Source organism: Saccostrea cucullata, unplaced genomic scaffold (genome assembly GCF_032062105.1).
Source record: "Saccostrea cucullata isolate Sc308-1 unplaced genomic scaffold, CSIRO_AGI_Scuc_v1 ctg2265, whole genome shotgun sequence".
Taxonomy (NCBI): Eukaryota; Metazoa; Mollusca; class Bivalvia; order Ostreida; family Ostreidae; genus Saccostrea; species Saccostrea cuccullata.
Window position 1 is genome coordinate 29658 of NW_026936444.1, and position 24052 is coordinate 53709.

The 24052-nt window shown below is 34.6% G+C and overlaps 1 protein-coding gene across 1 annotated transcript; it reads right to left on the reverse strand.

Moving 5' to 3' along the window:
• Positions 1 to 1605: 1605 nt before the first annotated feature.
• Positions 1606 to 18109, reverse strand: LOC134245598 (uncharacterized). Its single transcript, XM_062727870.1, has 6 exons — positions 18043 to 18109; positions 6091 to 6294; positions 5804 to 5911; positions 3493 to 3634; positions 2413 to 2531; positions 1606 to 2042 (listed from the first exon to the last, which is right to left on the reverse strand). The coding sequence occupies exons 1-6, from the start codon at positions 18068 to 18070 to the stop codon at positions 1957 to 1959; spliced, it is 687 nt and encodes a 228-aa protein (XP_062583854.1). The 5' UTR covers positions 18071 to 18109; the 3' UTR covers positions 1606 to 1956.
• Positions 18110 to 24052: the final 5943 nt, after the last annotated feature.

Genomic DNA, 24052 nt, shown 5'->3' on the forward strand with positions numbered 1-24052 from the left:
TCCTTTTGTTTAAACACCAAAACAATAAAATATGTTCAAACCATCAAACAGACGGACGGACGACAGACGCATTACTATCGCATAAGCTCTTCTGGTCTCTGACCAGTAGAGCTAAAAATTATTCATAATAATATAAATAAGTTTTTGTATGCTGATTAGCTGTTAGTATCCTGTTAATATTACACATAAATGAACACATTTAAATATAATTAAGCATAGCTGTATTGTCTTTAGGGTGTGGAATAAAAGTAGCACCAATAAATTATATAAGTAAATGTATGAGATAGGGCTGGGTATTGGCCCGAGATTTCGTATTGCGATATATTGCGATATTTTAAACTGTATTGCGATATGTATTGCAATATTTTCAATGTAATTTAAATGGCATTTTCTTACTATATTTACTCTAATTTACATGCAGAATGTACATAACTATGATAAGTAACCAACACAGAAAAAAATCTTGTTGATTTCATTTAAGTTATGCTCGGAAATGTTCCCAAAAAACAACTTCTGTCTTACTATTTGGCTTAATAACAAACTTTCATAAGTCCATTTTTATATTTAATGACATAATTCCTTAATCTAAGCATATTGCCAATATATCGATATTACAAAATCGTATTGCGATACGATATTTTTTGTCCTTGTATCGCAATATATTGAAATATCGATATTATTGCCCAGCCCTAGTATGAGATTGTACTTTTTGAAAATTGAAAAACAGTGTTAATTTTACAATGCATTTTCACAATAACGCAGTTTCTAATGTAAAAGAAAATGTATTTCAATGGTCACTGCAGCTTGATTAAGAGCAATGGCAATCTGCTAAGCTCCATACATTGGTGGAGCAATAAACATCACATCCATAACATGACTATGCCAGAAATGGCCTAATGTCACAGTGACACTCATTTCAAATTTCACTTTATATAATTTTTTTTCTAAAATTCCTTTGTTGAATTTTCCCTTGTTATATAGTGCTTTTAATTACAACCTTAGTAGTCTTTGAAAGCGGGATACAAGAGGCCCATGGGTATTTTAGGTCACCAGTCACTAAGCATCATGAAGCAACTTTCCAACCATTGAAGTTGGTTTGTGTTTTAAACCAGAGGTAATGACATTCACAATTTTGAAAAAAGAGGCACCATTGCTCATCATAACTATACAGTTAGCATGCTTAGTTTAGTTATTATACCCACAGGCGGAGTAGTGGGACAAAAAATTCATTTCAACCAATCACTAATATTCAGCAATAATCAGTAGTGAGTAGTGCCTGGAAAATGCATCCCTGCTCATCATGAAAGTTTGATTTTACCAAGGAGCAGATTTCAAACAATTTATTCATTTTCAGTATATAATAAGAACCTCCCCCATCCTAGGGGCATTGGAATTTATAATTCTGAAAGAAGGGTCCTTGCTCATCATAGCAATATAGGTAGTCAATCTGCTAAAGTCCCAGGAGCAGAGGAAAGGATATTTCAAAGAATAAATTCTCACTACATATGTATATAGCCCTACCCTAACAGAAAACCCCTTACCCTGGGCCTGTGAAATTCAAAATTTTGAAGTGGCACCCTTCCTCATCATAAGCATGTAGTTAGTTTGTTTATTGATTAAACCCAGAATCAGAGAAGAAGAGTTTCAAAGAATTAATGGATTTTCACTATACATGTGTAATCAATCGAGTCCACCCTAATACCAGAACCCCTGGCCCTGGGAACATAAAAGTCACAATTTTGGAAGAAGCACCCTTCCTCATTATAACTACACAATAAGTTTGTGCAAGTAAAAGCATAGTATAGGGCGTGGTACAAATTAAATGTGATTTCCAATGTATAACACTTGAAGATTAAAATAATACCGCATGACTGAATCAGCAAGATGGCAGAACACTGTTAACATCCACGGTGTGCGAGCCATTCCAGTTGCTCCTGGTGAATTGAGAGTGCGTCATTACAACATCGCCATTTCTTCTGATTTTTCCTTGCTCCGCACGTCACCATTAGAAATTATAGAGGTTGCCAGTTTAGGATTCTTCTCTGTGAAAGAAGAGCACAAGTCTAAAACTTTTATTTATAAAGGGGGTATAGTTTCTTTCGTAAGTGTGAAAACCCCCCCCCCCCTCTCATTCTTTCTAAGAGTAAGATATCCCCCTTGCGTCAATGCTTAAATTATATTGAGAATAGCGTGCACTACACTATGATGTTTTATCCACCTAGGTATTATACAGAGATTGTTTACTTCTCTATGCATTCTGATCCAACCTCTAGTGTATCTAGTAGTCAGTGTTTTATAGTTCTGTCCATGATTCGTTTTGTTCAATGTTACTAGAATCTACACCTTTATAGGTTTTTACTTGAAAAATAACTGATGTATATACGTATACACAACAGCTACATATCCTTTTACCTTTCTTCTTCCGGTTTACCACGAACACAAACACTGCACACATGACGACTAAAATGAATATGAAGACTGTTACAAGAACAATCACATTTGGACCTGATGATGACTCCAACGATTCATTGCTAAAAACAAAAAAAAAAAAGAGACATAAGCTATGACTTTTTTATGATTTAGACTTATTTGATTGAACTTTTAAATATTTATGCCTATTGGAATAGTTGAAATCCCGCGAAAGCTCCGGAAAAATTATTTTTTTCACTGTTGACAGATTCATTCCAAAAAGTTTCTTATGTTTTTATTTTTTACTGACAGTTAATTAGCTATGGCATGATGAAATACATGAAAATCCAACATTCTGTTTAGGAAAAGAAGTCGATATATAGTATATACACATCTTTTATATTTGTTTACCTTAAATTCTCGCTAATTAAATTTATTTTGATATCGGTGCTGTACTACATATGTACATTTTTACTTCGCATACTTCGGGTGTTCTGTTTCCGTTTACAATTGACATAGAATTGACACGGAAGGCCTCTGTGATTTGAATCTACGAATTCGTCTTTTTCAAATATGAATATACAATTTTATTTCTCAATGAAATGGAAATACTAGAGGTACTGTGAGCAATGAGCTCACTAAATGATACCCCCCGCCTCCCATATGATTATAATGGAAAAGTCCATGTTTTGTTGTGGCGAGGAAACCCAAAATATGTGTCGGATCAAAAAGTAAAATAGGAGGTGCACAATGGCAATATGTAATAAAGATTCTGTGAAAGTTTCATTAAATTTCACTAGGTGGTATAAGAGGAGTTGCGGATAAGAGATGGGTACCCCAAAGCGTAACAGACGGACGGACGGACGGAAATACCGATTACTATATACCCTCTCACTTTTCAAGCGGGGGGTATAATAAGGGATAAAACCTAAAATTATCCAACGTTTCCAACTATCGTTGATGACCTGGTATACTCTACTAATTAGACAGTGATTCCTTAAATATTTTAAAAGTGCATCTCACTGTGAATTAAGATGCAAGTAATGAGCTATAGATATATTTTCTATAACCGTAATTAGTTACCACATTGTTCGTGAGCAGTTACATGATTGCGGAATCGTTGTTCTGCTGTCTCTCTCTTTGGCTGTAGTTGTTTGTGACTCTGACGTTGTCGTATATACAGTGGTGGTGGTTGTTGTCTGTTCTTTCTTATAACATCCTTTATCTAAAATTAAAAAAAAATATATATAACGCTATATCAATAACGATAATTCTACATCATTAGCAAATACAAAAGTACATTGAGTTTTAAGGGACCGCGACCCTTGCAAGATATACCAAGAATGCATTTAATCAAATATCCAAACATACACCACTTCATAAACTAAGCTTCCATACCCTTCGAGGTAAGCTCAAACACTGGACAGAATTGCAATATATACCCTTTGTCATACATGGGCTAATATTTCATCCAAAGCCAATGAAGACATCTGAGTTGTAACCAATGAATGTTAGTGCATCGAGTTTGTATTAAATTTTGACGCTAAAAACAAATTCTTATAATTTGTAAAGAATATCTGCCAAGTAATCAAAATAAAAGTCACCATCAGATTCATCGTCTCAAGCCACGGTCCGGAGTCCGCATATATAGTTCTCTCCTACCCGTGGCTGTTTGATAACAAAAAGTGTCGTAATCTTGAATATTTACGCCTCTCTATTGTGACGTCATATTCAGTCAGTGGCAAGTTTTGTTTCCATCGCAATCGAAATCAACAACTGACGTCAACAGTATACAAGAAATATTTCCTATAATGCGATTGGATATTGAAAGGTCGCGATCAAGTTCATCATCCGACTATGCTTTACTCGCATTGGTCAATATTTTAATGAGCTACGAAGAATTCTCTCCTCGTTCAACCACGGCCAGATGGGAGAGGAGCGTACATTTTGGCCGTGGTTTGCGACGATGCATCAGATTATGTATACATGTACGAGGGCTGTTCAATAAATGATGTCCTCGGTGCTCGGAAAGAAGCAAAAGACACTTTTCAATGATTAAGTCTTCATGATTGAACTTATTAATTTTTTTTTAAGTAAAACACATATCCGTAACCAATTTATCCAATTTCTGATTGTTTGTAGAACTCATTTTTGGGTATGACCCTTAGTATACTGGAAAATGGCAGATCCAGTTATTTCCTGTACTTGTTTCTTCCTTCTGAAAGGTGTTTTTTCAAGTTTGGAAATAGAAACAAGTCAAATAATCAAAGATCTGGCGAATATTGTTAATGTGAAAAAACATTAACTTTTTGTTTATCCCGAAAACGCTTTTATTCTTCAGGGCGTGCGGGTTTGGACGCTGTCATGAAGAAATTTAATGTAGTGGATTCCTGATTCTGGGCCCTTCCTTTAATAAACCTTTCGCTTTTTTGCAAACAATTTGCTTTTTAGGCTCCTCCAGAAATTCAACTGTCTCCCCGAATACGAATTTGAACAACAATACCACTATTATTTTAAAAAATTGCATATAAATCTGTCTGTGCTTTTGCAGTTCTTTACTCTTGTCAGACCTTCGCTGTTTTTATCAAGTACATCTTATGGTAAATTTTGTTTGGAGAGATTTAAGCAGTAGATTCATTTTCCATTATCTGTCTGAATATCAAACAAACGTGGATAACTACAATTACTGATATTTTAATTAATTGTTAAGACATTCGTACACGCTGCCGTTTTCACTCATTTTTCAAAATATAGGGTGACCTTTGAGTACTAAGTTTTTTTAATCGTCAAACGTTTCTTAAAAACAGTATAAACTACTCCCGAAATGATGTCTATCAAATTTGCTATGTGTCTTAGAGTCAATCATACATCATCAAATATTATTTGTTTAAATTTGGCAAACAGTACATAAATTGTTATAATTTTTTTGTTGGCAAGGACGGTACCCATTTTTGATGCCCATTATATAATTTTTTATCATTGAAATCCACCTGCTCATTTGTCTATAAAACAGGCGTTGGTTGCTGTAAATGTCACATATTTCAATAAATATTTCTTTGGGATTTTTAACAAGTTTTACAGCAATTTTAATGAAGCTTTTATTTTCACTCTAGTTTACGGATTCTTGACCATTCATTTATAATGCAGTGTCTCGAATAGCCCTTGTTTTCCAGCTTCTCACAATGAAACTATGTGATGAAAAGTGGTCACATAAACTGTTATAAATTCATTAAAGATTCAATAATGAGAGAAAGTCAAGCTTAATGTCATATGATATCTGTATTGTATGTCATACATTTCAGGACATTATTTATTGAACAGCTCTCGAATGTAAATAAATCAATAATTCTTCCATTTATATAAGTCTCATTCTTGAAAGGAATACCATACATACAATTGAGAGACAACGGCGACTTAAACAATTTGTCTGGGCAGTCTGAATCCCCTGGACATTTTCTTTCATCCATATTTCCTTGGTAATTATTGTAATAAGGACATCGTCCTGCATAAAAAATAAGAGGTTAATAGAGAAAAGCGCAGGCTATTTTAATTTGTAACAATCTAAAGTTTATTTCGATTGAAAACTATAATTTTGGCAACATGATCAATATTGCAGAGTATTGTCAAATTAACCGTCAACAAATTGCAAGACGTGATTAAAAAGTTTTTATAAACGTATACCCTTTTCTATCCATGTAATTGAGAAACAACAGAGTCCTAGGTCATCATTGTCGTTAGGCAGACAGTGTAAGACGCGATTCTTCCCTGAACAATTCTGGTACACCTCTATTGGAACTTGTGCCAGAGATATGTCGGTACATGACGACACAGGGAAAAAAATACTCCTCCCGTGAACTGAGCCCGTTATCAATAACATTATCACTCCTGTCAAAAAAAAAAATGAATAAATAAATACATTTTCATAGATTGTGTTTTGTATTTTCACATTTTGTATTACAGTATTTTAATTTAATGTATCAACAACTGAGGCAAATATCAAAATAAGTTTTTTTTCTAGATTATTAGGTCACCTGAGTCACTCACTCAGGTGACCTACTGCTACTAATATGTGTTTTCGTCCGTCGTCGTACGTTAACGTTTGACCATTTTCAACTTCTATTCTGAAACCGCTGAACCAATTTCAACCAAATTTGGCAAATAGGATCTATGGGTGAAGGGAAACAAAAATTGTGAATTTTATGCTCCCCGTCTCCCTTGGGCCTGAGAAGTGGGCTCTAAACCACTAAAATTATTGCAATCTTTAAAAATCTTGTTCTTTACTCCTGGGCATCGAGCTGTCAAACTATTGGCATGATTGTAATAAGCATTGAGCCTCTACCAAAATTGTGAAATTCATGGTCCCAGGGTCAAACGTTCTGGTGCTGGGACGGGTCTCTGTTGATTATAAATTTATAATGCATTAGAGGAAAAGCCTCTTCTCTGCTCCTGGGTATAATTATGGTGCCTTTTCCAAAAATTGTGAATTTCGTTGCCCCTGGGTCAGGGGTTCCGGTGTAAGGGCGGGGCTTTTATGATTATATAGTGAAAATGCATTAACTATTGAACATATCCTCTGCTTCTGGGTATCAAACCTATGAACCATGTACAAAATTTTGATAAGGAAGGGTGCCTCCTCCGAAATTGTGAATTTCAAAGCCCCTGTGTCAGGGGTTCTGGTGTTAGGGCGGCGCTCTAATGATTATATAGTAAAAATGCATTAATTCTTTAAAAATCTTCTCCTTTTCTCCTGGGCATTTTAAAGAATAAGCTGCGTACATATCTATGATGTGGAAGGGTGCCTCTTCCAGAATATGAATTTCGATGCCCCTAGGTCAGGAGTTCTGGTGTTAGGGCAGGACTCTAATGATTATATAGTAAAAATGAATTAATTATTTGAACATTTCCTCTGCTCCTTAGTATGAAACCTATGAACCATGTACATAGTTATGATAAGGAAGGGTGCCTCCTCCAAAATTGTGAATTTCAAGGCCCCTGTGTCAGGGGTTCTAATGTTAGAGTCAGGTTTCATTGAATATAATTATAGTGAAAATGAATTAATTCTTGGAAAATCTTCTCCTCTGCTTCTGGGTATTATGCTGATGATTTCAGAACATACGAGGGGTGTTCAATAAATAATGTCCTCGGTACTCGGAAAGCAACAAAAATCGCTTTCCAAGGATTTACACTTCATGATTTTACTTAAATATTTTCTTTTAATTGAAACACATGTCCGTAACATTTTTAGCCAATTTCTGATTGTTTTTAAAACGCATTTTTGAGTATTGCCCTTCGTATACAGGAATATGGCAGATTCTATGATTTCCTTGACTTGTTTCTTCTTTCTGAATGGTGTTTTTTCAAGTTTGGAAAATGAAACAAGTGAAAGGATGAAATATCTGGCTAATATTGTTGGTTTGACAAAACATTAACTTCCTATTTATCCCCAAAACTACTTTACTCTTCATGGCCTGTGGGTTTGGACGTTGTCATGACGAAAGTTAAAGTAATGGATGCTTGATTCTGGTTCCATCCTCTTATAAACCTTTCGATTTTTTAGCAAAAAATTTAGCTTTCTAGACTTCTACAGATTTTGAACTGCCTCTCCGAATAAGAATTTGAACAACAAGACTATTGATATTTAAGAAAATGAAATATAAAACTATTTTTATGCTGATGTAATTCGTTGCTTTTTTCAGATATTGGCTGTTTTTTTTTCAAGTGCATCCTATTGTAAATTTGTTTTTAGGGTTTAAAGGAACGGAATCAAGTTTCACTATCTGTTTGAAGTTCAGACAAACGTGGATAATTTCAATTTTTGATTTTAAAAAGTACTTGTTAATATATTCTTACACGCTGTTGTTTTCCCTCATTTTTGAAAAAAAACAGGGTGACCATTGAGTACTACGCTTTTTTTAACTGTCAAATGTTTTTTTAAACCATTGTAAACTACCCCCAAAATGATGCCTATCAATTGTGTTATGTGTCTTAAATTCAATCAAACATCATCAGTGATTATTTGTTAAATTTTCGCAAACATTGCATTGGTTGTTGTATGTATTTGTTGCGAAGGACGGTACCCATTTTTGATGCCCATTATATAATTTTTGTTCAGTGAAATCCACCTGCCTATGTGTCTATAAAATAGACATAAGTTGCTGTAAATTTCACATATTTTAGGGAATATTTCTTTGGAATTCTTAACGAGTTTTACAGCAGCTTTCATGAAGCGTTTATTTTCACTCTAGTTTACTGATTCTTTACCATTCATTTATAATGCAGTGTCTCGAAAAGCCCTTGTTTTCCAGCTTCTCACAATGAAACTATGTGATGAAAAAGGTCAAATAAACTGTAACCAATTCATTAAAGATTCATTCATGAGATAAAGCCAAGCTTAATGTCATGTGATTTCTATATTTTATGTCATACAGCTCGGGACATTATTTATTGTACAGCCCTCGTAGTTATGATGAGGGAGAAGGGTGAGTTTCAAGGCCCCTGCGTCTGGGGTGTGGTGTTAGAGCGGGGATCTAATGATTATATTGTTAAAAGGCATTAGTTCTTTGAAAATTTTCTCCTCTGCTCCTGGTTATCAAGCCGATAAACTATACCCGTACATGTACATAAGTATGATATTATAAACCTTTGATTGACTGATTGATTGTGTAGTGTTTAACGTCCCTCTCGAGAATTTTTCACTCATATGGAGACGTCACCGTATGCCGGTGAAGGGCTTCAAATTTTGACCTTTACTCGGCACTCAGGGCCATTGAGCAGTGAGGAATCTTTATCGTGCCAATGCCTGCCGCTGACACAGGGCCTCGGTTTTTAAGGTCTCATCCGAAGGACCCGCAACTTTCACTTCAAAGTGCCAAGCGCATGGCGAAGGAACAGTTTCTACCCATTTTTATCGACTTAGGTCAGTCGCGGCCGAGATACGAACTCACGACCTCCCGATCAAGGAGCGAGCGCTCTACCGACTGAGCTACCGTGAACGGTATACATGTATAAACCTTTGAACCATGTATATAGTTATAAGGAATGGTACCTCAATCAAAATCGTGCATGTCATTGCCCCTGGGTCAGGGGTACCACGGAGTATTAAAACTATGAACCTATGGCCCCTGGGTCAGGGGTACCATTGAGGGGTGGGGTGGGGTGGGGTGAAAGTATCATATACTGAAAATGAATTAATGTCTTGAAATCTGCTTTTTGGTATTAATCGACCATTTATGATGAACAAAGGTGCCTCACCCAAATTGTGAAATATGTGGCCCCAGGGTCAATGGCCTTTGGTTTAAAACACGAACCAAATCAGTTGTTGGAAAGTTGTGCATTGAAACTTGTATCATGCAAACAGTGTTGTGTGATATTCTAGTATGCGCACGGATTTTTAATACGACGAGGCTTATGCTTTTGTCTTTGCATCAGTTCACTCAAAATCCATAAGTGCATGTAGTACATAGTATTTTCTACGTTTCAGGAATCTAAAATCATAGGACAAAACATTTTATATGGAGAACAATCTCAAATTCTTTGATTCGTTTATATAACTTAATTATCAGATTCCATGTTTCATTGCACCTCAGAGGTAAGTATTCTGCGAAAATAGATTGAAAGTAGTAGCAAAACTTACTGAGCTCCACAAATGACACCTCTCTGATAAAAGTAAAATCTTTTGTCATAGACGATCTTTAATTGAAATAATTATCGAGTGCTTTTTTCATACAATATTGAAGAGGCATATAAAGATACAGAACAGTAATCAAGCGAAAACGTCCTTAAAACAATACAAATTGAAAGCAGAGCAATTAGGAACTTCTAAAAAACATCAGAGGAGGACCAAGCGCCTTGAATGAGTAAGCTTCCCCTGTCGACCTTTCACATCCGCAGTGTGCTCCTTGCCATGAACGAGGAAACGGAAAATCCTTAGACAATTCAGTGTGAATATATTGGCCTCTAACAATTTATATGAGAAACGTCAGTCAACAACAGACTCAACGATAGGTTGACTTGTATTTGCTGACAAGGTCAACGTACATGTATTAATCAAAGACTTTGCGAAATGTTAATTGAATTGAAACGAAAATATTCATGTTTTTGTATCATTTTATTTGTCAGTAGCTTTTCTCGTTTTAGAAATTGTCCATTTGGGAAGCAAAGCACTTTGCTGCAAGTGAACTTGAACTTATTCAGATGTCACTTAGTGAAAATCATAGAACATGCCAATGTAGCAGTCTTATTATACCTCCCGCTTGAAAAATGGGAGGTTATTTGGTGAACGGGATGTCCGTCCGTCTGTTACGCAAGTCTTATACCACGAAATGAAATTCAATGAGACTTTCACAAACTCTTTGTTACATAGTGTGTTGCGCACCTTCTTTTTTACTTTTAGATTGGACACTATATCGGGTGTCCCATAGCAAAACAAGGATACTGCAAATACTCCTATACCATTGATTTAAAATTTAATGATTCTTCTGCAGATTCTTCATTGAATGATGCTATTGTGCACTTCTTTTATTACTCTTTGATTAGTCACTTACTATAGTATTCCGAGTCTCCCAGAGCAAAACATTAACCTTGCCATTATAATCATATCAGAGGCGGGAGTATCATTTAGTGATCAAAGTACCTCTAGTTATTATTTGTACAGGCGCAGTGAAAAAAGGTCCAGAAAACGTATGACGGAATGACTGACGGCAAAGGAGGACGCTTTATGCCCGATCACTTCATGATGGTGGCATCATGATGCTTATTCATCATCCAAGGACAAATTGGACATTTGCAAATCAATGTTTATCCTTTTACAGAGTCATGGACCAAACACGACTGCACGGACAGACAGAAACAAATTTTTGTTTATATGAGCAAGAGGTTATTTCGAAACGTAAACGAATTTAATTTCATTTTCAACGCACATATTAATCAATACTTACACTATATATGTGCGTTCAGTTTTCATGTTACTCAGCATGTGTACTCACATATTTAATTTTTTTATATGGATGAACAATCATAAATTAAAAAGTGAAAAAAATGTGTTTGTAAAATACCGATGCCCCTGTATTGCAGCTTCGGCTTATTGAAGTTATTCAAACGTAAGTCAGAATCCAAAGTCAAGGTCTGATCACAAGGAATATACCTGTGAAATATGAAAGTCCTAGTATACTAACTGCTGAAAAGTTATGACCAAGGTTACAGTTTTTTAAAAAGAATTGAACCGTTAGTACTAGGACTTTCATATTTCACAGGTGTATTCCTTGTGACAAGATCTTTCTTTGGATACCAACAATTTTGACCTTTTCACCTTTGAGTTGCATTTGAGAAATTTAAACCCTCGCCATAAGCTGCTATATGTTAGCATCAGTGATACACAAAAACATTTTGTTTTGTAAAAGTGGGGCACACTCTAAGGTCAAGAGGTCAAATTGGTGAAGAAAGGTTTTGTGTATCTTAATGTTGTCTACTTGTGTGCCAAGTTATATTGAAATCAGACCAAAACTATAGGAGGAGTAGCATTTTATTAGTATTTCACAGAAAGTTCTATTTTAAGTAACCATGGCAACGCCATTCACCGAAATCAAAAACTGATGCATAGAATTATGTACCTTAGTGTAGTCTACTTGAGTGCCAAGTTATATTGAAATCAGACTAAAACTGTAGGAGGAGTAGCATTTTGAATCTTTTTCACAGAAATTTCTATTTTTAGTAACCATGGCAACACCGTTCATTGAAATCAAAAACCGATAAATAGAACTATGTTTCTTAGTGTAGTCCACTCGTGCGCCAAGTTATATTGAAATCAGACCAAAACTGTAGAAGGAGTAGCATTTTGATTTTTTTTTCACTGAAATTTCTATTTTTAGTAACCACGGCAACACAATTCATCGAAATCAAAAACCAATAAAAAAAATTATGTATCTTCGTGTAGTCTACTTGTGTGCCAAGTTATATTGAAATCAGACCAAAACTGCGGAGGAGTAGCATTTTGAAAAATTATTTACAGACAGACAGACGGTCAGCTAGACAGACGGACGGACGACGGACGTATTACTATCGCATAAGCTCTTCTGGTCTCTGACCGGTAGAGCTAAAAATAACGGAAATTACATATAGTTGGAATTGTATTTCCAAGGGGCATAAATCTGTTGCAAATGTCGCGATGGTACCTAAAACAGAACTTGACCTAGATATTCATCTGATATCTGTATACTAAAGTTCATTTCAGTATGTGCAACTTCTGTGAAGAAAATGAACGGAAACTGCAAATAATTTGAATTTTTCAAAGTCCAAGGGGCATAACTCTGTCAAAAATAGCGCAACCGTATCCAAAACAAAAATTGACATAGATATTCATCTGGTATATCTGTATACAAAATTTCATTTCAGTAAGTGCAACGGTTGTGAAGAAAATGAACGGAAACTAAATAGAAACTAAGTGGACCGACAGACAGCAGCAAAGCAATATGTCCTCCCTTCTTCGCAGGGCATAAAAATGGATTTTTAACTGAAATAAATATTTTCCCCGTTCATCTAATCATTCTCGAATCCAACTATTTAAATGATTTTTTCCTTTTGTTCGAAAATCATTTTAAAGTTCTTTATATTCTCAACCCCATACTGAGTATATTTCAACGACATAACTCGTAATTTCCACAAATCTATTCATTATTTTCTGTCTTAAAATATACGCGATTTAGAGATAAATCTAAGAGGGGGTATAATTAGTTTAATTACTGTATAACAATTTAAATATCTACATATCTATTTGCAAGTGGGTTTAAAAAGTAGGTGGTTTAAAAAGTGTGAATAGGTAGATGACACCGGTTGGGTTTGAAGATATCAGTAGAGTATACATGTATGTACATGTACTCTCATAATTGTTTAAACTGATAAAACATTACGTATGTATTGAGCACTGTGTACTTAATGTTTGTACAAGACAAGAAGTTGCCGAATACATCTAATCAAGCGTTTATTTTAATAACCTTGATCTATTATCGGTGCTTTTAAAAATCTCTTATTTGGAAAGACAAGGTGTTTAAAACGCAAGTCCTAAAGACAGTAAGGTATGTATAGCTTTATTTTCATACGTATATAACACTTAAACAATTAAAACTTTATGTTTCATCAGATTGACAGATTTATATGTACATTTAGTGTATAAAGTTAAATCTTTTTCAAGAGTTCTGCAATTGGAATAACACAAAAATTGACTAAAATTCAAGAAAAGGTATCTATGGAAAATACATGCACAACTTTTGTTCGCAAGGCTTGCAAACTTCTCAAGTGCACAATTTCCAACCAAAGATACAAAGTAATGAAATACTGGAGAAGTATGTATATAAAAACTTGGAGATTGTGTGTATGGGAATTTGGGAAACATGCCAGATTTCTTGAACTGAGCTTGCATGCTATTTTTTCAAAGGTTTCATCAAAGGTCAACATGTCCAATTTTTTTTTACAATAGCTCCAAAACTACGTGGTTTATAAAGTTGAAACTTACAGCTTATAAATAATCATATCATTGATAGAAAGTACCACTTGATAACAAATACTGAATGAAATATTTATCGAGAAAGAAATCTTTTTAAAAAATGCCTATATTATAAAAAATACACTTAATTAATACCGTATTTTAGTAAAGGCCATGATTGCAGAAAAAAGTCTATGTTAATAACCGAAGGGGAATTTGGACTTTGATAGCCTCTGAAAAGTTGTTTTCCCTGTTTATTTTGTCCAAATGTTTAGAAGTGAAACCGAAAGTACATTGTAAATTGCGGATTTTTATAGGGGTCTTGTCGTAATACATGCCATGCTTTCAATAAGAGCCTTTAAAAGATCATTCACGTCCAACTTGTTCTTCAATGATAACACATTATTTCTGCAATGATGGTTTTCGCTAAATGTACATAATAAAGCAGATGCTTTTTAAAATAAGTATTTTAAAAATATTTTTTTTCTCAATAAATACATGTACTTTTTCAAATATTTGTTTCCAAGTGATACTTTCTATCTGTTAAACAATGATATACTTATAAACAATAAAAGTTTTAACGTTATATCTCACATTGTTTTGGAGCTATTTTGGACATGTTGACCTCTCATGAAACCTTTATTGCTTCGGTGTAGCTGATCCGACAAAAGAAAATGAAACAACATCTGAGTATTGTCGATCCCTACCCGGGCGATCAATATATATTTTATAAGGAAATTAAGCCAATGAACAGATAATTTGAAGTTGGATAAAAATTCCGTATGTGACTGTAATCCGAACAAGGTTTTTCCCCCCTGATTTTCTTCTCCTTACGCTTCCTGACTTTTGAGAATTTAAGAGAGTAATAAAAACTTGAACTAAATAAATTTGCAGAAGCTTCTTTAAAAAAAGAGGCCTTGGGTCCAATTTTTTTATGAACACGCGCATCATGTTAAATTCTCTGATTTCAGCTCATTTCTCGTCCAGGGCTTATAATTAAAATAAATATTTTTCACAATTTACTTAGATATGCTAGGTTGTAACTCTTTTAAAAGATTTTTTCCTTTGCTCTCTAGTGTAAATCCCTGATCACCTAGCTTTCACAGTTTCAATCCATTTCTGACCTAAACAAATGACAAGGGTAGAGATAATGAACAAGAATCGACCTCAGAAAAATATATAAACAATATATGCAAAAATGTTAAGAAGGCATAACCATGGACCCCTGACAATTCAAGAGGTGGGATGAAGTGCCTAAAAGGAGTGAGCATCCCCTGTCGACCAGTCACACTCGCCGTGAGCCCTGTGTATATAGATAGAGCATTCCATTGCTTTGAAACAAGTCAGCCAAAACAACACCCAATGTTTTATTAGCAAAGTCATTTTAGCAACGACAGAAATTACGAAATGCTGACTTTGAAGGCGATGTTAATATTCATGTAACATCGTAACATCAACTTATCTATCTGTAGTCGGCTTTGATTTAGAAACTGTTCGTACTTAGTGACTGCTCTTTAGTATCGAATATGTTGAGAGATGTTAGCACCATATATACATGTATAAATAATTAAATATCATTATGTAAATAAAAAAAGCTGACGATGGGAAAGTGGAAATCATCTCCATCTCGTTTGTCAAGGTTGTTTCACTTTGCATATCAATCTGGCTTATCGTGGATTTGCTGTTCTTCACGGTTTTTAATGATACGTCCTTGTATCCTTATATATAACTTTAATTGCCCATTGTTGTCCCACCAAATCCCATATGGGTTAGCATTTCAAAAAAAAAAAAAAAAAAAAACGAAACTAGAGGTACTATGAGCAATACTATGAGTTACTATGAGCAATGAGCTCACTAAAGGATATTTTTCGCCTCCCATATGGTTATAATGCCAAAGTCCATGTATTGCTCTGGGAGACCCGAAGTAAGTGTCAGATCCAAAAGTAAAACAGGAGGTCACAATGGCATTATGTAATAAGGAAGTTTCATAAAATTTTATTCAGTTGTAGAGGTTGAGTTGCGGATAAGAGATAGATACCCTTCAATATTATAAAAAGAATGGGCGTGTCATGTTTCCTCCGGGAAACTCAAAAAGTGTGAACGAGGTACACAATGGCAAAATGTTATAGACTTTTTTAGTCTCATTTGATTTCATTCAATGGTAAAGGAGGAATTGCGGATAAGAGATGGATACCCGAAAGTGTAACAGACGGACGGACAAACGAACAGGCATCCCGATCACTATATTCCCTCCCGCTTTTCAAGCGGAGGTATAATAAGTAAATAAAATAAAGATAAACTGTGAGCACTGAGCTCGCTAAATGATATTCTTTGCCTCTCACGTGGTTATAATGGCATGTTTTGCTCTAGGAGACCAGAAATAAGTGTCAGATTGAAAAGTAAAACTAGAGGTACTGTGAACAATGAGCTCACTAAATGATACCCCCTGACTCCAATATAAATAAAATGGCAGTGTCCATGTTTTGCTATGGAACGCCCAAAAAATGTGAAAACAACAAGTAAAATAGAGTGTGGACAATGAAATTATGTAATATAGATTCCCTGAGTCTCATCAAGTTTCATTCAGTGGTACAAGATAAGACCACTGATTGAAATTCATAATGATACGTTCACAGATTCTTTATAACAACTATCATTAATAAATGCATTAGAATCAAATCAAAAATTAATTAAGACAAAATAAACATTGTTCCTGGTACAATAATTTGAGAAAAAATAATCCAAGTTCGTAAAGGAAATAAAAATATATGTTAATCGTTATTTCAAATAAGTTGATATATAATATATAAACTATTGGGCGAAACTTTTATAGGGCGAACAAGATTTTGGGCGAAGAAATTTTTGGGCGAACGGACCCTGCGCGAACGGACTCCCGCGAACAGGTAGAACGGGCGAACGAACCCGAACGAACAAAGTCAATCTTCTCCACGGATAGCGCTCAATCAGGGCATCAATAATGATATTGTTATTAATTATATTTAGTGCATGTAAATAGGGATTTACAACCGACTGTCTCGAAAATGTTCATTGATCATGTTGATCAGCTAGCATGATCAGCCCGATCTTCGACATTTATAAAATATAATCGCTTTGATCAAGTTATATCGAAATTATTTTGAGAGATAAAAAATGAATGTTCAAGTACATGTATATTACGTTGTATTATTGTCTGAATTATTGTTTTTGGAATAAGTATACTAACATTCGCAGGTTATTTTTAAAAATAAATCGTACAAATATATTGACCAATCAAAAAAGGGTTTTCCCTAAGAATTTCAAGTCGTATGTAAACTTCCGGCCCCCCTTTGGCGATTTCTCTGATTGTTGAAGCAGTAGATCGAGTTTGACGAGGGATTTTTAATATTTGCAAATATGAGGCGCCCTTCTGGTTGCACTGTCCGTAAGTTTAGACCTCGAAAGACTGGCCACAGAAAGAATATGGTTGCAGAGAATTTATTTGACGGAGTTTCAGACAAAAATACAAGAGGATGTGACAGACCTAGAAAAATTCAAGATGGCGCCGTTGGGGACCTTGTTTATTATTAGGTATGTGTTTATTTTTTTATTAAAAGAAAAATAAGTAACGTCAGGTGCCTGTGTTATAATCATATATCAATTAGTTAGCTCGTTGCTTACAAAGGTCCTCTTACAGTACCTCTAGTTTGAATCTTCACTTGTGGATGTTTTGTGGCAAGTTTATCTAGAATGAATTCGGTGCTGATAAGAAATCAAAACTGAAAAAGTTGATTGTTGCATTGAGACACTCTGAGAGAGAAAGTTAATAGTAGTCTCAAATGAGCTAAAAGCAATAATATTTTAAAATAATTATATCCGTGCTTGAAATTGTGATCGGGATGTCCGTTCGTCAGTCCGAACTCCTATACCACAGTATAAAATTTAATGATACTTTCATAGATCCTTTATTGCATAAATTTTGATCTGAATCTTTTTTTGCATGTACCGTTTGTCTTTCGCGAGATCTTACCTAAGCGAGAAAAACGTATGTTTTGATTAACCAGACAGCATTTTCACGAATTCTTGCTATTATGTTATATAATATTTACTATTGGAAAAAAATACACAAGAATGATTGGAAACAGAAATCTCGCTTAATTAAAAATAAATCCAAATATTACCTCTGACGACTGATTTCCAGCTAAACATGCCTTGTAACGAAACAGCCTGCAACAGAAAATGAACATACAAGTTTTAGCATTTTTGAACACAGGTTAATAAATAGGTTCTTTGTAGTGCTGTAGTGTGAAAAAAGGGTATATCATAAACGTATGTAAAAAAAAAAAGTAACCTCGCCCAAACGAGAAAAACCTCTTTCGGGAAGGGGTGGGGGCGGTAGTTGTTGACTTCTGATTCTTCATACCTATGATTTTTCATACCAACTATATGCAAGGCAGATCCGCGTTTCGCAGAGGGGGTTGTTTTCAAGGACAGAGAGAGAGAGCGATTATAGTCTGATTTTTGGTTTGGATTGTAGCGGTAATGACTATGAAGCGGTAATGAAAATTTCGAAAATGTAGCGGTAATGATCGGTCGAAATTTAAAAAAAAAATGTAGCGGTAATGAGTTGAAATTTTTGGCAATGTAGCGGTAATGTTGACCTCCCTACCTGGATTTACCTGTGAATACCTGATTTAGCTTAATGTATTCTTAAGAGGTTTAATACAATTTTATAGGCATTTAATTAAAATTCTATATATATTTACGGGACAGTATTTGATTTTATTGAATATTTTATTAACTAATTTATTGATATTTATGTTATATCATTTATTAATTAAGTCGAATTTCTTAAAAAAAGAATCAATACTTTTCAATTTTGATAGAATACTAAATGAATTAAAGAATATAAAAAATAATAAAGAAAATAGAGAATAAAAAGTAATTTGAAAAATAATGCCCAAGCCAAGAAGATGTTAAGATCATCAGATAATTATAAGAGCAAAGTGACAATCGAGTCATCCATGATTTATGCTGATCCAAGCTGGTAAAATTCTAATTATTATAATTTTGTGTCGATTATTATATTAATCTATGTTTTATCATCAAAGTGAATATATATTCAGTTGTATCAACATTTTGAGTTATAAAAGAGAGGAGCCCCGTGGGGATCCGGGTTAGAATAGGTCCTCAGTACCCCCTTGCTTGTCGTAAAAGGCGAATGAATGGGGCGGTCCTTCGGATGAGACCGTATAAACCGAGGCCCCGTGTCACAGCAGGTGTGGCACGATAAAGGTCCCTCCCTGCTCAAAGGCCGTAAGTGCCGAGCATAGGCCTAAATTTGCAGCCCTTCATTGGCAATGGTGACGTCTCCATATCAGTGAAATATTCTGGAGAGGGACGTTAAACAGTATACAATCAATCAATCAATATAAAAGAGAGGAAAAAAATCAGTTATTACATTCATCAATGGTTATCAGTACATTGTAAAGATATATGATTTTCTCACAAAATATTGAATCACAATAAATAAATTAAGAAATTACATCACAAATCACGCTTCCCTTCCCTTAGTGCCCATCAACACTGTACATGATGTGTGGTTCAACATCTATGAGGAAGCAGAGGTGATCAACGCAGACATCACAAGATTCATATCTATATGACAGAGCAGTGGATTGAGGGGATAGACAAACAGTTTTGGAACCACTTTGACAACAACGGACCTAGGACTAACAACATTTTAGAAGGATGGCACTCCCAAGATGAACAAACAACTCAACGCACCACATCCCAACATCTACAGGTTGATTACACTTCTTTACAATGTCAAGGCCAACAACGAAATCGACATCATCCAGACAGCAGTGGGAGCCAAAAAGAGACCCCGGGAAGTGAGGTATCGGCGCATCGACCACCGACTGACACAACTAAAGAGAAGATTCATCGATGGAGAGATAGACATCATGCACTATTTGGACGCTGTCTTACATCTCCACCTTGGTTAGGTGATAGAATACTGGAACATTTTATGTGATGACAGATAAGACATTAAGTGTGCATATAGTAAGCAGTTTATCCAAAAAATAATTGTGTGATTGTATGTATCAATTGTATTATACTCATGAACATGATGAAATAAATCAATGTGTCAATTGTATTATGCTCATGAAATATATCAATAAATAAAAATATTAAACACATTATCTTTGTATTTATTCTCTTATTTTTTCACTATAAGTTCACCTTTCACCTACTTACTAAGTATGGTATTTAGACTATAGCAATTAAGTAATTATCTCTCCTGGTTAAATTCCCGTTTTGCACACATTTTTTAATTACATGTAATTCAAATGTGTGCAAAACGGGAACAAACCGTCTTGATCATTAGGGCTAAATATGAAACTGAAACTGAATTTCTTTTACCTTCCGGCATTAAAGGAAACAAAACTAAATACACATCATCCGTGCACAAAGGCTTCAACATTACAATCTAAGGTTATGACTATATAAAAAAAATGATGGAATAAGAAAAAATAAATCTGATAAATGTAAATACATCATGCTGTGAAGTATTATGATAGCTTTGTAAAGAAGAAATGAAAGTAGACATTTTCATATCAATTCATTATAATTAAGTCGATTTCTTCCTCCCGTATCCCTCGAGGACAACAATCGCGCTAAAACTTTTTGAATAACCTTTTTTAAAGATATAAGTAATACCTTATACCCCTAATGACACTCTGAAAAAGTAACCAACTTACCATTGATTAGGTCAGCTTTCCTGAAAAATATGGCAGAACGAATTTGCAAAATGTGCATATTTGTTTGAATTACAGTATATTGTAAATGTATATTGTGTCAATTAATTGGTAAATTATTTTATTACATACTTTTAAAAATGTAATATATTTTATTTACAGGTATGTAAGACTAATATTTTCATCATTATTTGCTTGGTTGAGAAATTTAAGAAATATTTTATGTTACAGGATGACCCTCACTGGAAACCGTACATACCTGTAAATTGATAAAAAGGCGCCATGCTGTATCCTTAAATCATCTTTTTTTGCAATGAGAGGAAGAAAATACATTTTTTAAATTTTACTTACAAATTTGATTTTCAATAAATTAAGTAATTTAATTGAGAGAGAAGTTTTTCTTTAAAGGAAATAACTTAGATCTATTTAGATCATTTTGCATATCACGGGTTCTCTGCCCTTAATTCTAGGCACCGTGTACTTCATGGACTGGAGTTATGGAGTGGAATTTGGAGACATATGGAGTCAAATGATAAAAAATGTGTTCAGAAAAAATGGCTAAAGTATGTTTGCAGTATTGTTGGATCTTTTTCGTCTTGTAACCAAACAGATTGGCAATCATAAGTACAGAATGTCCTAATTAAAATTTGTTACTTAAACTTACTTTATATATAATTGAAATATGCTATTAAACAAAAGTCTTACAATGTTGAGATAGTTTGAGTGACAAGGATCACTTTAAATTTAGTGATAAAAATTTGCAGTTGAGGCCATCATTAAAAAAGTTATAGCATGAGTAATTAGAAGGACATATGCAAAAGATGAATCGATTAAAGTCCGATGGATTGATTGACTGTTATAGAAAGAAAGTAATTTTTTTTGAATTGCTTTGAAATCAAACTATAACATTTGACTTATCAAATAAAGCTTACACAGTCTAATCGCTCTATCTTTTCGGGTATTTCCGGCAAGCAGAAAAACAACAGTAACAGCGGAATTAAAATATGATCCCCTTTTTCATAAACTGAAATAAATGTAGGGAAACCTCTTACCTGTAAAGTAAGAAACTAAACTTCTGGGGCCAACTTTAAATAATGCTTCTTTACAGTTGAAAGATAGGATCATGATGTTGGAAAAACAGTTGAAAGAATTAAATGAAATAGCTGCCACAGCAATCAAAATGGCAAATATGAATCAACAATACTCCTAGAAAAACAATAATTCGATTTTAAAATTCTGAATTGGTCAGAACAGTAGGAACAGAAGTTAACGGAGGAGTTATGTGATCGGATGGCTGAAAAAGCATTGGATACAAAAGACATTCTGGTAATTCACAGAACTGCATCAAATGACAACAATCATCCAAGACCTGTCATTGTAAAATTTATCAGTGGTGAGGTCAGTGATCGTAAAGAGAGAACAACTAAAAGAAGATATTTTAATGTTGGATCACACACAGGAGACTGAAGTTTTTATCGTAAAAAATCCGGGAAAATATCCTACCCTCAACTAAAACGTGATTTTTTAGTTGAGGGTAGGATTTTTCCCCAGATTTCTTTACGATAAAAACTAGGGACTCTTGTGGATCACATAGCAACAAAAATGCGCAGCTGCTGAGAAAACTGAGGGCGGAGGAGACATGCAACAACATATGGTAAACAGCGCATGGGACTGTAATGGACATATCTTTGTGTATGACACAAATGGGAGAAGACACACGTTGGATGTAATGGATGATTGGTTGATTGATTGTATATTGTTTATTGTCCCTCTCGAGAATTTTTCAATCATATGGAGACGTCACCGTATGCCGGTGAAGGGCTTCAAATTTAGACCTAAACGTACTCGGCACTCAGGGCCATTGAGCAGTGAGGGTTCTTTATCGTGTCAGCGCGTACCGTGACACGGGGCATACGTTTTTAAGGTAATATCCGAAAGACCCGTGACTTTCAGTTCTGATGCCGAGCGCTTGGCGAAGGAACAGTCGCTACCTATTTTTACGTATTAGGTTTGAAGTGGCGCCGGGAACGAGAATCGAACCCGGGCCTCCCGATCACGAAGCGAACGCTCTACCAGATGTAATGGATGACATTGAAAGAAAACTTGGAATATAACCATTTACTTTGAAATATCCAAAAACTGGAGGAGCTTGAAGGACAAGGATGGCATTAATTTTATGTGGTTTTCTATGTTCGAGTTTGTGTGTGTATGTGTGTGTGTAACTAACTATAAAAAGAGTGCTGACACTTTATCCGATGTTTTCAATTTAAAGCTTTTAAATTTGTCCGATTTTTTTTCAATGGATTTAGAATGTAAAAACTATCTATGTATACACAAGTCAAAGGTTGAAAACTTAAACATTTTAAGTATGAATTTTAGAGGTTTTCATAAAATTGTCAAATACATAGGTATGCTTTTTTAAATCTGGGTAAGAAATAAGAATGTTTATTTTGTATGTTTTCAAGAAACTCGTAGTACAGAAGAGGTAAAGAAGTTATGGAAATCTGAAAGGGGCAATTAATCTGTTTTTAACTTTTCAATGGTAACTTCCCTTAACTATGCATGCGGTTTTTGAAAGTTTTTGGTTGTTCTGGCGGCCCCCAGTGAGCCAACTCCAGAGAAACGATCTTTTACGTGGCAAGGGGGGTTGTCATACTTGACAAGGGGCACCATTTAACGTCCCGTCCGGGGAACGAAATGATGACCTTTAACGAGATTGCTGAAATTCTTTTTTCAACTTGTTTGTCAATAATATACCTGGTTTTAGAAATTATTCATACGTAGAGCATGCTCTTTCGTATCAATTCAAATTATATATATAAACTCCATATGCAGGTGAAGAAGGTATGTTGCTGCATAAATCAGGGAAGTTGACGATAGAAAAGTTAAAGTCATCACGTATATAATGGAGCTTGGTTATTAGATAACTATTGTTCACTAAAATTAATAGCATTGCCTGTTCTCCTTAGCTAGTATCTTCTGCATGTCCCACCGTATTATATGTATATATGTTTTATATGTTTTTTACCTCATGTACCATTTATACATTTTGAGAGAATAAATTGAATTGAATTGAATTTTGTTGTAATAATATCTCTCAGTTGATTCTATACGCTTAGCATGTTCAACGTATGAACAATTTCTAAAACGAGGTAATTTATTGCAAAACTAAATTGATGAAACAACCAAATCAGCAATCTCGTTTAAAGTCACCATTTCGTAAGTTCTATGGTCGATATAATGCCCTTGTCAGCAAGTACAATCTATTAGTTAAATACTGACTGACACTTTTTCATACTAATGGTTAGACCATTATTTACATACTGACTTGTCGAGGGAATTCTTTTCCCCATTATTTTACGATCATAACAAATAGGAGCACAAGGCGGGTGTTATCGGTCGACAAGGGATGGTTACTCCGCATGGGCAC

Excerpts from the sequence above, each read along its gene's own strand:
- LOC134245598 (XM_062727870.1), bottom strand. The coding sequence starts at position 18,070 with ATGTTTAGCTGGAAATCAGTCGTCAGAG. Across the intron at positions 3,635-5,803 it reads GTCGCCGTTGTCTCTCAATT|ATAAAGGATGTTATAAGAAA; the intron begins GTATGTATGGTA and ends TTTTAATTTTAG. Across the intron at positions 2,532-3,492 it reads AACTGCTCACGAACAATGTG|CAATGAATCGTTGGAGTCAT; the intron begins GTAACTAATTAC and ends TTTTGTTTTTAG.